The sequence below is a fragment of the Pristis pectinata genome, chromosome 2, assembly GCF_009764475.1.
Source record: "Pristis pectinata isolate sPriPec2 chromosome 2, sPriPec2.1.pri, whole genome shotgun sequence".
NCBI lineage: Eukaryota > Metazoa > Chordata > Chondrichthyes > Rhinopristiformes > Pristidae > Pristis > Pristis pectinata.
This window is the reverse complement of record NC_067406.1, coordinates 113961393-113978606: the sequence shown is the minus strand read 5'-3', so window position 1 is coordinate 113978606 and position 17214 is coordinate 113961393. Positions and strand designations below refer to the sequence as shown.

The following is a 17214-nucleotide window of genomic DNA, read 5'->3' as shown; positions in this document are numbered from 1 at the left end:
CTGACAGAGCATGTACAAGGGACTGAATGGCTTACTCTTGTTTCATTTCTTATGTTCTCAGATCTTCGTAAAGTCTTCACTCTTATTTTCAGTGAAATTCAAAATGTTCACCCCACTCCAGTTATGATCACATAATGCTTACATTATCGGACAAGCAAAGCAGAGACTTGGACTAATAATCCAGATGGTTTGAGTTTAAAAGAAGGAAAATTGTATATGGTTCCTTCATGTTCTTTTGCCAAGGAAACCTATCATGGTTACTGGGCCTATTTGTTTGTGTCTCCGGTCCCATGCCAGTGTGGTTGACCCTTCACCTGTAAATTGAACTGGTTTTAATTTTATATGCATAATGCTATTACATGCATATTTTTCAGTCAGTGATTGAGGCTGTCTTGTTATGAACAACTTTTTATGAAGTACTTTAGATGGCGAGGCATTGCTGAATTACTAAGGTGAATATCAAAGCATTACGGAAGACTGTTTCATCAGAGATGACTAGTCAAAGTTGGTGATTCTGCTGTTGTTAATTCATACTAATAGTCTTGTCTTACATTGGTTCTACCTGTTGTAGGACATACATTCATGAAATTTCTGATAATAATTCCAAAATTTCTCCAAATGAAATTGAAAAGCACTCATGTTTTGAATTAATTATTTTAGTTCTCTGAAGTAATGAATGATTAAAATGGTATAAATGTTCAGATGTGAGGGGTTAACTTCTCTATTTATCCATGCACTATTCTATGCACTATTGCATGTACTATCCATTTCTATTTCCATTATTTACATTTATTGTTTTTAGACTGGAGCCTTAATGCAGATCTGCAAGTTAAAGAATAAGAATATAATCTCAGTATGTATTCCATAGTTATGGGAACTCTTTCATATTAGAAATAATATGCTTGAGAATATGGCCATTTCCATTTTAGAAAATGAAAATCAAATACTGAAAATGCTGGAAATCTAAAGAGAAAAATTGCTGGAAACACTTGGTAGATTTGGCAGGTTCGTGGTAAGAAACAGATTTAATGCTTCAGGATGAAGACCCTTCATTACAACTTCTGTATGATGAATAGTCTTTCACCTGAAATGTTAACACTGTTTCTCTTTCCACAAAGGCTGCGTGGCTAGCTGAGTGTTTTCTGTTTTTATTTGATTTCAGAAAACCTTGATATGTGTTGCATGTTTAAGTAACCACTACAACATATAATTTTATATGCATAATGCCATTACATGCACATTTTTCAGTCAGTGATTGAGGCTGTCTTGTTATGAACAGCTTTTTATAAAAAGCCCTATATTAGATATGTTTATTTTTCAGTCTGCAGATCTGTGCTATTTGGTGAACTTTAATAGAGATTGTAAATGTTTAATAGTTCATGCTATTAAAGAAGAGAGGATGATAAATGTTATGTTCTGCTAATTTGTTTGCTTTAATTTGCGAATGAGTAGTAACACGTCTCATTTTAAATTTGTATTAGATTTTTGTCAAAATTTAGTTTCTGCTTTCTTTAGCCCTGTGAAAAAAGGCTTCTAAAAATAGATCTTGTCTCCATTTGGCATGAATAATTTATAAGAAAGGAGTTTTAGGCTCTTGTTGTCTGAGCACTTGGCTTTATGGCAGCAGTTTTATCTCTAAATCAGAATTTTGTGAATTCCACCCCTAGTTCAACCCCGAGAAAAGGATTTTGGTATGCATGAGAAATGTAATGTGTTATTATAAATATATGTTTTTATTTCTTTTCTCTTTTTTATATCTATGGTTTTAAGAAATATCCACCATGAACATCTGTAAATATCCAAAAGGGAAAAAAAAGTGCAGATACTGTATATGGGGACAGAACAGGGGAGTGAAGGTGGATGGATTGCTTGCACATAGAAGTGGTAGTGACTCATTGAGCTGAATGCGCTCCATTTTATATTTCTAAGGTAGTGTGGGAAAGGGAGAATTGTGGAGGAGGGTGAGGCGAGGGAGGCAAGAGTGAAAACAAAGTGGTGCAGGGGAGAGGAGGAGGTGTGGGAATATAAAGAGGGGTATTTAGCAAAGACCTAACCTCTGCAGAATTTAGATCCCAGACTGAGAGTTGACATTTGATTTGTTATCTTCTTCTAGTCCCCAAACTTTGGAGTTTCTCACCTCGCCCAGATGCACACCGTTTTCTTTTACATTCAATCTTTCTTTTTTTATCTCAGTCCTCTCACCTCTTCCTGCTGCCCCCCCATCTACCCCAATTCCCCTGCCCCCATTTCTCTCTATCCCCATTTCCCCTGCCTTGCACTCTCTTCCTCAACCTGTTGCTCTCAAGGACACAGAAAACAACAAAATGGTAATAGGCCACCTGGTTCCTAAAGCCTGCCCCACCATTCAATATGATCATGGCTGCACTGCCCCAGGCTTCAACTCTCTTCTGAGCCAGATCTACATAGCCCTCAATTCCCTGATCTTACTAAAAATTTATCTACCTTCATTTTAAATGTCTCCAGTAGTCTAGCCACAACAACCCTCCGAGGTAGAGAATTCAGAGATTCACTTCCCCTGCGAGAAGCAATTCCTACACACCTCAGTTTTAAATGACCACTCCTCAGCTTGGAACTACATCCCCTTGTTTAAAACTCTTGCACTAGTGGAAACATCTCAACATCTACCCTGTCGTGCTCCCTTAGGATCTTAGACCTTTCCATAAGATCACCCCTGTCTTGGCCCCATTTCCACCCAGCACCTGCTCCTTCCCCTCTCTGCTCCATCCCTTCTCTTTCCCCTCCCCATAGTTCCTGCTTTCAGCCATTCCTCCTCTTCCTTGCCTTTACCCACCTAACCCCACCTCACGACAGATGATACTAATTCCTCTACCTCTTCCAATTCCACCGTTTAGGAACCCAAGCAGTCCTTCCAGGTGAAGAGCAATTCACATTCACTTCTTTGAATTTAGTGAATTGCATTTGATGCTCATGTGATCTCTACATTGAGGAACCAATGTGGATTAGGTGACTTCTCTGCAGAAGATCTACGTTCAGTCTATAAATGTGAACTTACAGTCACCCATCTCTTTAATTCTCCATCCTACTCCCATCCTGACCTCTCTGTTTTTAACTTCCTACTTTACCCAAGTGTGGGTCAACGTAATTTTGAAGAGCTGTACATCATCTTCTGTCTATACTCATTGTGGCTGTTGGTACTCAATATTGAATTTAGCATTTTCAGGAAACCATTGTTAAACAACCAATCTACATAACAATCCCAGTAAATCACATCTTAATTTCTATGCAATGAATGTGGTAAATTTATTGGCCAGGAATGCACTTATGGATAGCTGGAAGTTCCCTAGAGAGCTACTGGCTAGCTGTAGTGGGATCTGGACTTCTGTGTCCATGCATGCAGCTCAGAAATCAGGAATATGCTTGAGATCAGATGCTTTCCATTAAATCTGTATCCATGATTGTTCCCTAAGCTGCTGAGCCAAGAGGCTGGATACACTTTGTATCTGGCCCCTAGTTTTTATACTAGCTTTGTATCTGGCATGGCCCCATTGATTTGAATGGGAGAACTAATCTTCATCTAGAAGATAAGTTTAATTAAGTTTTTTAACTTATTTTTTCATATGTCACGGTATATTTGAGTATTATCTAAACACACATGAAATGCTCTTAATTAATTAAGTTTAATATTTTAATTTTTCCTAAATACCTTTGGAATAAGAGAAAAGATCAATTTGGAATTTTGCACTGTCTGAAAATGGAAATGATTACACAATTATTAAAATGTATCAAAAATAACCTGTGATTGCTGCAGCAGTTTTCTTTTAATAGGAAGCCTTCTCACAAAATGCATCCAGGATATATGGTCATTTTTTTCCTACACAGATTTCCTTTCCCTACTGAAAGTGATGACTTGCACTGAGATTCAGTTTCAAAGCCACTGGCAACCTCCAGTACTATATCCAGATATCCAGATTTCATGGTTGAATATTTTGGCAGTCCAGTTCCACCATTATATGGTAAAACTTAAAATGATTCTTCTTAACCAGGTATCCTGACACATTACAACATTACAATAGTGATCAGGAATTGGTTATTTGAGGGATTAAATGTGATACCTATCAATATAATTTATCCTATTAAGTAGAGAAACTCCAATCTGTACTCTAACATACCTTTCTAGCTGTCTACAGTTTCTTAAGTTCATTGTCTAACTGACATGTTGGCATGTGAAAACAGTATTCCTTAAGTGACACTTTCATCTTTATTGCTTCTCAGGTATTTCCCAAAAGCCCTTTAAATACCTTAGAAGACAGCAATAGTATGTCACTAAATGTAGGAGCCATATTGTCTGATGTAAGATCTCACAAATGATGTAAATGATAAGCTATATTGATTCATCTATTTACTGTAGAAGTGTATATAAGCCTGTTCTTCTAAACAATGAGATCTTTCATGTCAGGTGAAAAGATGGCAGTTCAGTTTTTCTTTCAAAAGATATCACCTCAGATAATATTGGACTTTGACAATATTGAAATGTCAGTCTAGAATATTGGAAAATAGTCAAGTTTGGCTCCAGCATATAACCATCTTGTTCTAACTGAGCGAAACTAAAACATCAGCAGGGAATTGTTGTAAGTTCATTTCAGAAAATGTTTCATTTTATTATCTAATCAATTTTAATTGAGATTTTTCCTGGAGCTTGTGTTATAATTTGTGATTCAAAAAATGGGAAATAATGAGGGTTTAAGCATTTTAGAATAACATCTGCGTAAAATTGTTAATTAGTGTGAAAAGGTTTTTACAAGTATTCCTTGACTTACAAATGGGGTTGCATTCCGAGAAAACCTTTTGTTAAGCTAAAGATGTAAAGGCTAGGTGAAATGTACGTTGGTATGTTGGTATAATGTATTCCAATGGGTGGCTATTCGTTTTAGCATAAAACACATTCATAAATCAAAGACTCATAAAGAGTCAATGACATTCAAGTGGAAATTTATAAATCAAGGAATTCCTGTATTTATTTGGTTGAATATAGTTTGTTTCATTTCCTTGAACTGTTGAAATTTGAACTTTTCTGTTATCGCTGATAAATGTACACATGATGTAAGTTGATGCTTACAAATTTGTAAGTCAATAGGCCATCAAAAAATAGTTGGAAATATATCATAAAGGTATCCCTAGAATACATTTTTAAGTTCTTGTATAATTTATCTATTTTCTCTTTTCTGTTAATATTCCTTTAAGATTCCAGCATTCCAGTTTGTCTAAAGTAGTCCTGGTTTCTGGAAGATACTGCTGTGCAGCATATTGAATCAGGAGTTGATATCTAGTTAATGACTCCTATCAATCAGGGGTAAATTACATACATTTATAAAGCCTAGACCTGCTCAAAAGGCTCAGACACTGAGCATAATTATACCTCTTTATCATTTACTTCCAAGCAGAGACCAGCATTTAGAAGTTTATTTTGGAATGAAATAAAAACTTCCAAATTGTGACTTTTTTAGGGGAGCAAAAGATGTTCAGTTATTCAGCAATTATACAAATCATATTAGGTGGAAGTAAATGGACAACATGAGCTTTCTGTCAAGATTACTCTTGAGTGGGGCATCTTGTTGCTGGAGAACTAATTACACAAATGGTGTATAAATGAATACTGCAGATTCCTTTTGTAATTGTAATTGTTGTTATCTTGAAGAAAATGGGACCACGTAATTCTGTCAAAAACTGTCAGGGATGGATGAGAAATTAAAAATTTATTGGCTTTAAAAAAATATTTAACACAAAGTAACAGAACGATTGATGGCTAGAGAGGTTAACACATTTTACAGGCTTTCATTAGCTTTTCACATTCATATGTTGTTTGTGGCAGTGTGTGAAATAAGCTTTGTAAGAAATCTAGGTCTTGGGAACTAATTACTTCTGCCGATTGCCATACTGATGAATAGACCTTCATTGTATCTTTCCCCAGAAGACTGGGTGCAGTCTATGATTCACGCCTGGATCTCAGTAGATATTTGATAATAATTTTAATAGCTGAACGTTGGAAGCTAGGATGATGAAGTGCCTGTTCTGGCACTGCAGCTATCGCAGCCAAACACATAACAGTCTGTCGTATGTGGCTAAAAATCGAGTAATGGACCTTGTGTTCACATTTTTGGTGGGGGGACAGCAATTTTAAATAAAAGAAGAAACAGAGGTATTTCCGATTGCAACTAATCTTAGAGCACAATTTATTTTTTTCTGAACTTCAACATTGTCTACATTGTAAAAATAAGGAGAACAGGCGATGCATATGTATTTGGTGATGAAAACTTAATTATTAGTTACAAGCAAATGTGTAGGAGATTTTACAATGGGATTAAGACCATATTAGTGAATTAGTAACACAAGTGATTTAATGGCTTAATTATGTTGATGAAGCTGTAGACATAAATTCACTTACTACTGGGAAATGCAAAATTCTGACACAGAATAATCCACATTTTACTGAATACTAGTGTTTGTTTAGATTATATTTTGTAAGTGAATGGTTTTATATCAGAGGCATCTCACTGGTATTAAAGGTAATTCTTCTGTTTCTCTGTAGTATATTTATGTGTTCTACTGCAAATAATGTTTGAAGCTTGGTTGAAATACTGTTTTAATATTACAGTAATCGTCTTTAATATAATGCGCCTGTCTTTCCTGTAAAGAAATAGTGACAATACCAGTTGGAATAAGAGAGGAAACTATGTAATATTAAAACTAAGAAATGTCCTCCTTCAAATAAAAAGATTTATCTGATGTTTTAACAAATCTTCCTATGTTGAATTTTGAAAGCATTAAAAAAGCTGTAAGAGGGAGAGGGAGTTCTTATGCTCTGCAGTGGAGCATCCTTCCAATTTGACATGAACAGATTAAAAAAAAAGATTTTATGTAAGATTTTAAGTCCTTTTTTGTATTTTGCTGATTATATTTTAGGAGGCAAAATGTCAAGCACACCTAATTTTAATGTGAAAAAAATCAAATGTCATCTGTTTTAAATATATTACCTTGTCTTTCTATAGGAATGGGTCTTAAAATATCAGTAAAAGAAAGGAAATGCATTTTCTTATGTTACTCTATGCCTCAGGGGCTAAATGTAATGAATATTTTAAGAGATTATTTTAATTAAATTTCTGCACGTCTAAATAGAGTAATATTTTATTATCTCGCATGTATGTGCATAACAGTACTGTTCATTAAAGTTAACACTTTCTGGACTGAGAATGCAAGGTATGATTTACTGACCTTGTGTGAAAGCACACAAATTGGGAAGAAAAATGATGAAGGGGTAGACTTTGATTAATATAGGTAATGCTATACCATATTTATAATGGCCTTTTCCCTATTCTGGTTTATAAATGCAGTCACAGCTAAAGGTGTCCTGCTGAGGCTGAAATGAGGCTGAAATCAGAGCACATGCCACTAGAGTGTGGGGAAACTGATCACACTGTCAGCAATTCATTTCAAAATGATGTATTTAGTGCTCATTTCACCTTCCAAGAAGAAAAGGGAAAGGGGTTTCTTAGTCTGGAAGGTGATATTGTTATTTTCAAGGACAAACCTAACTTCAGGATTGCAGACTGCAAAAATGACCAACCAAACAAGGAGATCTTTATTCAGCACTTATGTGCTACCATGCTGTTTGATAATTGCTAACATATGTGCTGCCTCTGTTTCATTGCAGTCGTCCTCGTGAGTTCTGGCGCCTTGACTACTGGGAAGATGACTTGCGGCGCCGCCGACGGTTCGTTCGCAACTCATTTGGATCAACACATCCTGAAGCCACACTTAAAGCAGCAATTGAACACGGTTAGTTTCATAGACAATTGGTTTTTGCTTATAGCAGTGGGTACACAAAATTAGAGCTACATTTGTGAGATCACTTAAATTGTACCACAACACTTGTTTGCACATCAAATAACCAATTTTGAAGTGCAAGCACTTATTTGCTGAATAGCTCCATGTCGTCTCACCAGGAAAAGATCTATCTGAATTTACTTCTAGATTGGTTTATAATCATTCTGCATATTGCACAATAAAGTACATAAAAATGAAAAGGAGTGATTCAGGTGAGATTTTTAGTAATTCACCATTTTGTATATTTAGAAGCCATTCCATTTTTTAGGCTTGTGCCCCTTTGAATGTAGGCATTTGTCTGTTCAAAAGTCAGGGACAATCAGGGATGCACATGCTTAAAATGGATTTGTATTTCATTTGGAGTAAATTAAATCATTTGATCTACAAGAAAACAGAAATAATACCCAAACTAATAACAGAGGTAATAAACTATTGTGAAACAGAATGAGGCCAATGATTTTGGTCTAAGACAAAATAAATTAAGTATTATAATAAAGGCGCACAAGTAAATTAACTCTTAAGTTTTTTTAAGTCAACTAATGCTACTCTTCCAATTGTTTGGAAAAGGAATGAAAATTAATTTTCTTTGTTTTGCCCTCAGCCCTTTCCTAAATCATGGTTGGTGTTATAATGATCACTGGGCTGCAGCTGTAATTTAATGAGCTATAACATTGATTGCTCCTTCTATAGAAACAGATTTATTTAACTTGATCGTGCACTTGGTCATTTTTAACTGCAGTGAAAACTAATTAACAAGCATTGATTACCTTATAAAAGTGACTCTGAATGAAAGCTTCAAAATACTAGTTCATAACACATATCACATTGGGGTGCATTGATAGTAGAACTTTACTCCTTTTTTTCGAAGGCATCATTTCAGAAAATGATTCTTACTGATCAATTGTAAAAGAAAAATGTCTTTGAATTTCAAATATCAGAGCATTATTTTTAAGTCATGCCACAAATTTAGAAGTCCTCTAACATCAAATCTACCGTAATTTTAATAGAAGATAATATCATTGTTCAAATATGAAGCTTCTTTGCTTCACAAGTATGTTCTTAGGAAATTGATTATTACTGTAGTTTATAATTTCAAGTCTTAGAAGTATTTCTTACCAAAGAAATAGAATAGCACAATCAGTTGTATTTTGGTTTCTGTCTAGTAGTTTAACCTATTGCACCCTGCCTTAAAGAGGTATTTCTGGAAGAAAATGTTCACAATATGTCACAAGATAGCACTGCACTCATGACATCTGTACTCAAGATGAATGACCAGGCTGACACTAGTCAATAAGAATGTGATCTAAAAGCAATAACTATACCAAATCTGGAGATCCTCAGAGACTCAAACAAGACCAAATAGGTGAAGTGCACAGCTGGGCTGCTTCTGCCAAAGGGCTTTTTATGTAGTGCACTGCTCTTATTAGCAGAATATATTTAGATAGATAAAATATTTTTCCTCCTTGTTTCACATAATTGTTCACTTGGACAAGAGCAATATTTACAAATGTATCAACATTGGCTACTGAACCCACATACCAAATGCTCTCTACTAAAATCACTTCAACTTGAGATCTTTCTCAATGTGTTCAAGTGCACCTTAATTCTTCAACAGTGCTTTGTGATTTTCAGAACCAATCTAATTCTTTAACTTTTTGGTATGTAAAACTATTTATATATAATTTAAGATTTATTAACTAACCAGGCACAATATTATTTACAAATAATCCCTTCTTGAGTTCAACAATAATTTTAGAACTGCCTCTGTGAAGCACCATGGGCAATACTCATTGTTAAAGGTGCTTTCTAAGAGCAAATTGTTGTAATTGTTTGGCTACACAGATGCTTTTGTCTTATACAGTGGCATGCAAAAGTTTGGGCACCCCTGATCAAAATTTCTGTTACTGTGAATAGCTAAGTGAGTAAAAGATGACCTGATTTCCAAAAGGCATAAAGTTAAAGATGACACATTTCTTTAATATTTTAAGCAAGATTACTTTTTTATTTCCATTTTTTATTTCCATCTTTTATAGTTTCAAAATAACAAAAAAAGGAAAAGGGCCCAAAGCAAAAGTTTGGACACCCTGCATGGTCAGTACTTAGTAACACCCCCTTGGGCAAGTATCACAGCTTGTAAACACTTTCTGCAGCCAGCTAAGAGTCTTTCAATTCTTGTTTGGGAGATTTTCGCCCATTCTTCCTTGCAAAAGGCTTCTAGTTCTATGAGATTATTGGGCCATCTTGCATGCACTGCTCTTTTGAGGTCTATCCACAGATTTTCGATGATGTTTAGATCAGGGGACTGTGAGGGCCATGGCAAAACCTTCAGCTTGTGCCTCTTGAGGTAGTCCATTGTGGATTTTGAGGTGTGTTTAGCATTGTTATCCTGTTGTAGAAGCCATCCTCTTTTCATCTTCGTCTGTTTTACAGATGGTGTGATCTTTGCTTCCAGAATTTGCTGGTATTTAATTGAACTCATTCTTCTCTTTACCAGTGAAATGTTCCTCGTGCCACTGGCTGCAACACAAGCCCAAAGCATGATCAATCCACAGTTGTGCTTAACAGATGGAGAGGTGTTCTTTTCATAAAATTCTGCACCCTTTTTTCTCCAAACATACCTTTGCTCATTGCAGCCAATAAGTTCTATTTTAGCTTCATCAGTCCACAGGACTTGTTTCCAAAATGCATCAGGCTTGTTTAGATGTTCCTTTGCAAACTTCTGATGCTGAATTTTGTGGTGAGGATGCAGGAAAGTTTGGAGAAAAAATGGTGCAGAATTTCATGAAAAGAACACCTCTCCATCTGTTAAGCACGGGGGTGGATCAATCATGCTTTGGGCTTGTGTGGCAGCCAGTGGCACGGGGAACATTTCGCTGGTAGAGGGAAGAATGAATTCAATTAAATACCAGCAAATTCTGGAAGCAAACGTCACACCATCTGTAAAAAAGCTGAAGATGAAAAGAGGATGGCTTCTACAACAGGATAACGATGCTAAACACACTTCAAAATCCACAATGGACTACCTCAAGAGGCACAAGCTGAAGGTTTTGCCATGGCCCTCACAGTCCCCTGATCTAAACATCATCGAAAATCTGTGGATAGACCTCAAAAGAGCAGTGCATGCAAGATGGCCCAAGAACCTCACAGAACTAGAAGTTTTTTGCAAGGAAGAATGGGCAAAAATCTCCCAAACAAAAATTGAAAGACTCTTAGCTGGCTGCAGAAAGCATTTACAAGCTGTGATACTTGCCCAAGGGGGTGTTACTAAGTCCTGACCATGCAGGGTGCCCAAACTTTTGCTTCGGGCCCTTTTCCTTTTTTGTTATTTTGAAACTGAAAAAGATGGAAATAAAAAGTAATCTTGCTTAAAATATTAAAGAAATGTGTCATCTTTAACTTTATGCCTTTTGGAAATCAGGTCATCTTTTACTCGCTTAGCTATTCACAGTAACAGAAATTTTGACCAGGGGTGCCCAAACTTTTGCATGCCACTGTAAGTCAGAATGTGACTCCAGGTTTTATTCTGGTCCACAAAAATAATTATTTTAAATTATAATCTGTTACTAATATTTGCTCAAAGTGAAAAAACTTAAGTGGAAGCTTTGTATCTATATAAAATTACACAATGCAGTCATTTCTGGAACAGTCAAGAAAGCAATGATTAGTTTGCATCCAGTGCATTGGTGTCCTAACTGTTTATAGTTTGAGTATTGCATATAAGTATAACTATGGTAATGAAAAGGCTTACATAGCAATGATGCATGAGTTAGCTAATTTATCTATTTCTCTTCATATATTTATAATATTTCTGGCTGTTGTGTTGATGCTATGATTTCTATATGCACCTGGACATTAAAATATTAGTTCTAGTCTGAAAACTGTAATTTAATATGCTTTATCTGCTGATTGGATGAGACAGCCCGTGTTCTTCTTTTAAACAAAAAGCCTGGTGGATGGAAAGAACTCTTGATGGCAACTGTCAGTGATTGCGTAGAATGGCTGAACAAATCCAAGATTTACTGTGGTCATATGCTTAATCATTTTAAACCCTTTGTTATTGATGATAATGTTGTCCAACAGGCCTTTATGAAAACTGTGGTATCAAGATGGTTTGTTAACTTAGCAGTATTTCTTGTTCAATCACTATCTGAGATTTCACAACCAATTATGGAGGATATTGCATAAGTAAGAGGGAATTTCTATTTCCGATTACAGATTTGATGGGATGCAGGGCAAGTAAAAATGGTACATATTTGAGTATTACGTTTGATGTTTTAGTACATCATCATTTTTGCCATGTTGATGGTTATGCTATGCAAGAACTGAGATGATCATGGGCAGAATTGTTGATGACCAGGCCCCCTTTTGCCTCAGCCTCACAGCCACACTGACCTTTTATGTCACTGTAGGTCTAATGGAGCTCAAGGCCTGCTGCAATGGCTGAGCTGCTAAAGAGCAGCCTGCAAGCAGTGTTGAGCCCTCAAGCAGTTGAACCTGAACCCCACCAATGAAGTGCCTTGAAGGCCATTTGACTGCTCATGATGATCATCAGAGTCATCTGAAAACAGTTGAAAAAGATGTAAATAATAAATCAAAAAGTTTAAGTTTGAAAAGCATATGTAAAATGATTTAATTTATGCAAATTAATTAAAGGCATTAATATTAAAATAAAAAAACATTGCTTCACTTACTTTTCCATCCATGTCAGCAACCCTATTCACATGAGTGGGGATGTGTGATAATATAGCTGAGGTGTTGGATGCACTTCACATCCAGCCCCTCTACTCAGGACATTTGGTATTGGTTTATTATTGTCACCTGTACCAAGGTACAGTGAAAAACTTGTCTTGCATACCGTTCGTACAGGTCAATTCATTACACAGTGCAGATACATTGAGTTAGTACAGGGTGCATTGAGGTAGTACAGCTAAAAACAATAACAGAGTACAGAGTAAAGTGTCACAGCTACAGGGAAGTATATTGCAGGTAGACAATAAGGTGCAAGGTCACAACAACATTTGTGCTCTGCCTCTGTACTTTGCTGCCAGACTCAGCACTGAGGGAGATGTCAGATGTGCCGGCACTTGACCACCAGTGTGTTCTGTGCTTCCACGTTTGCATTCTGCAAGCATGGAAGTCAGGAGGGTACAGACACCAGCAGAGCAGTTCGCTGGCAATTCTCTTCCAAAGCTTTGCCAGAAGGTAAGTTCATTTTAGCCCCATGTTTTTAACAATATGCAATAGGTATTCAATTGAGGAAAAGATTAAGGCCAGTGATGGTCACTAATGTTTTAAAGAATAAAACCAATAAATCAGAAAGAAGCAGTTAACTGTTGCTGAGCTGAAAGATTGATGGTAAAAGGAAAGATTGAACAAAATATTGAGTTGATCATTTTGAGATTGTGGGTATAAGAACTGGGAGTCAAAATTTACTTAGCAGGCTGAAAGAAACATATTGGAATCTATTTTTTGGGCCTTGAAGTGAATGAAATCAAAAGTGTGGAGGGAAATACAATGAGGGACCAATGTGCCTAGTGCTTCCAACATTGTCACTACATAATCTAGATGGAGTAATGAGAGAATTTCAGTGGAGTAAGGAAGAGAAGGTATTGTCCCAGCTCTGAGTCATTATCCACATTTTAGGCAATTTCCCTCCCCTCTGAGGACAACAGCAGGATTCCTCTTCTCATTTTCTCCCAGCCATTCTTCTCATTAGTAAGTCATCTTGCTCCATTTCTGGGAGGTCCAGTAAGATGCTGCCACAAACACACCTTCCATTTCTTACCATCTCTCTGTTGGGACCATTCTCTCCATGACACCCTGGTCCTTTCAATCACCACCTATATACCTTTTCTTACCTAATGGTACCTTCCTATGTAAATGAAGTATTACTGGTACTTTTACCTCCTTGGTTCTCAGCATCTTGACCCCAAATGCGAATTACAAATGAAGCAAATGGCTTACTTGTACTATTTTCAACTTAGTACATAATATCGGCTCCTTATGATGCAGTCTGCTATGCAGTGTAGGGACTAGTCTAAATTCAACCCACAAGCAAGATTTAAGCTTCTGGTCAGCTGTCACTTTAATTCCCCACCCGTTACCACTCGGACTGTGTTATGCTCAGCCTTCTACACTGTTTCAATAAAACAGCGTTATGTTCAAGGAAAATTATCTCATCTTTCTTGTAGGCACACATTACAGCCTTCAGGGTTCAAAATTGACTTCAACAATTCCAGGTAATGGCTCTGCTATTTCCATTCTCACCTTCTTGAGATCTATGTTTTGTTTCTTTACATATCCCATTTGTACCCATTTTTGCCTTGCACCATCATCTTATTTATCATTTAATTTTTCCTGCCTTTAATCCTCTCACAGCAAAACCCTTTTCCAGTTCCGATAAAAGGGCATTGACCTGCGGGATTAACCATTTCTTTTCTCTCTACACAGGTGCTACCTGATCTGATGAGTATTTTACCACAAATTGTTTTTATTACATTTTTGTTATTTTGAAAACCATAGAAGGCTCTATTTTGTTAGACTTCTTATCTGCAATAACTGAAGCTATTAAACTTCTGCCTCAAACTATTTAAAGATATTTACTCAGGCCATTGTTCTAAAGAGAATAACTTATATAATGTGCTGTAGTAGCAAACAAAAGGGACAAGGAAGTAAATTGGTTTATCATTGTCACATGTACTCTGGTATAGTGTAAAACTTCGTTTTGCATGCCATCCATATAGATTATTCCATCACATCAGTACATTGAGGTAGTACGAGGGAAAAGCAATAACAGAATGCAGAATAAAGTGTTACAGTTGCAGAGAACATGCAGTGCAGACAGACAATAAAGTGCAAGGCCATGATGAGGTAGATTGTGAGGTCAAGGGGACCGTTCAATAGATTTATAATAGGGTGTGAGTGGGGAGTCAATAAGGAAGTGAATCTGAAGGTCAAATGAGACACACTTAGAATTTACAAAGTAAATTAGTGGGTGAATGATTAAGTGAATTAAGAAAAAAATTAGGAATATGAGAGAGTATGCCATTGAATGAGCATTATACTTTAATATTCCATGATTGAATGAAACAGTTTTGTCCTTTTATCCTAATTAGGTTGTTTATCAAATTAATTGAATTTTGAAAGCTTTTTATGTAAATGCAAAACCTTGGATTACCAATACCTGTATTTTGACAGCAAATGTAAACATTTAAACTAACTGCTGTTATTTGAATTTAACAAGTTATTTGAATTATGAAAACTTCTCATCTTTTGTTAACAGAGAATAGAAACAGTTTAAATTTATGTTCTGTTCTCAGTAATACCCACCATCTGTTCTTATCCCCATTTCCCCCATTTCCCAATTTCTTGCTGTTTACTTTCCTCAACATTCCAACTTCCCACTTATCACCCTTCACATACCTTTCTAGCTCAACTATCTCCACATTTAACTCAATTATACCCACTTAAATTTTTAGTAATGGTCATGGTCTATCCAGATTTTCAGCTCTTGGGCTGCCCATCTCACTTATGATTGGAATCATAGTATCTGACACACCTGATTGATTTTGACTACTCACTCGCCCTTATTATCAGAAATTATTCTCCCTAAGTTACCCATGCACATAAATTGCCCATTTCTCAACTCCCCTGTTTCTCATGCTCTTTAAATCCATTAAAAAAATTAGCATCTCTGTCCCAAACTAATCTTTTGTTGTGAGCAAAAATGCATTTCCTTACATAGTTTCTGAATTCCTTTAGATAATAGTAGATTATATTAAAAAATAATAATGTAAGTAATTTTTTGTATACATGGCTCACAAGACCAATGCAAATTTCTGTATTGCACTTTTTAAAAGGTAGAAAAGGAACAAAGGGATTTATTGTAATAAAAGTTCTAGAGTCACAGTGACTCCAGATTTTGATCATTTCAAAATAGCACATTCCCTGGTTTAATCAGTTCAGGCACTGCAACTACATATTAAAAATTGTGAACAAAATCCAATCTGTGAGGTTTTCTGATAAAGCCACAATTAAAGTTTGGCTTGAGAAGAATAGTATATTGTGCATTAAAAGTAGTATCATTGCAATCTTTATTTTGAAAAAAATAATCTCAGTAAACTATTTGATTTCCTCTAATGTTACAGGATAACAGTTGCTTGTGTTCTTTCTGCTCATGTTCCTGTCTGTCTATTATTTTTTTCTTCTAGCTTTTTTGTTATGAATATTAAGTAGGCATCTTCATTTTGTAAAAACCATTGCAAGTTTGTTGTAATCTAATTTGAGTTGGGCAAAAATTCAACATTACTTTTTTTAGCAGACTTGTATGTGATTTTTGTTTTAATTCATTTTACTGTTCATATATTGCAATTATTTCAAAAGATTATTCTCACTAATTATAGTCACTTTTTCACTTACCACACTCTCATTTACTTCTGTAATGTTGGACACTCTCAGTTTTTAACTGAATCCAGATAACCCAGGCCTGATTTAACATGCTTGTGTGATGCCACAATAGAAGTTGGATGTTAGACAGAAAAAAAGGTAATTATTCACAAAGTAGAAGTGACAAAAAGGAATTCTGGAATCATATTCTGTTGGTTTTGTTAGTTTTATTGATCCTTACAAAGTTGTATTTGTTGATACTTTCCCTTTGGTGAATGAGTGAAGTGCATTTTGACATAGCAGGTCCACCTGGTCCAAAGGCTATACCAACTTGTTCATTGACTCTAAAGAATTTTATTTAAGTTCAACACTTGCTCTGAAATAGTGGCTGTCCTGTGGTGATGTGCCTGGGGGGTTGTAGTTATTTAGTATTTTATAGCAATCTTTACATTATATGAAGGAACCATGTAATTATTACAATTTTAGGCTTTCCAGGTTTTCACATGCCAAGTACAAAGTTCATTTCCAGAAACTTGCATTATCTATTGCTGGATTGAACGATATATAACAAAGAAAAATGTCAGAGGTGTGACCAGATAGAAAAGGATGCCAGATAAAAGAGGGGGATATTAGCTTTGGTGTCTAGAAGCATGAACAAAAATGCGGGCTGTTGGTGGGATCTTGGAGAAGAGGAAAGGAATTAATTGACTGTTTTTGAGATGAATTTCCTATGCTGAAACCTTAGACCCTAAAAACATCTCCATCGATAGTGGGGTGAAAGGCATGTGGGATGCATAAGAAAGAGTCCAGAGTCAGATGAATGCCAAGTTTGTACACAGTTGTAACAGTCATAGTTATAGAGGTGAAATTAGGAGGGTGAGACCGTGACAATATCTAAACATAAAAATGGGAAATTTAAATTTGAGGCTTTGATGGCCTGCAACCAATGTAAGTCAGCAAATTCAT

General features: G+C 35.9%; 1 protein-coding gene across 1 annotated transcript in view; it reads left to right on the top strand.

Annotated features, from left to right (window-relative positions):
• The window catches only part of lrba (LPS responsive beige-like anchor protein), a 626133-nt gene that overhangs the window by 306797 nt on the left and 302122 nt on the right, over positions 1 to 17214 (top strand). The window contains exon 37 of the mRNA XM_052010590.1: positions 7691 to 7815. Coding sequence (XP_051866550.1) covers positions 7691 to 7815 — 125 coding nt within the window. The remainder of the gene's footprint in view (positions 1 to 7690; positions 7816 to 17214) is intronic.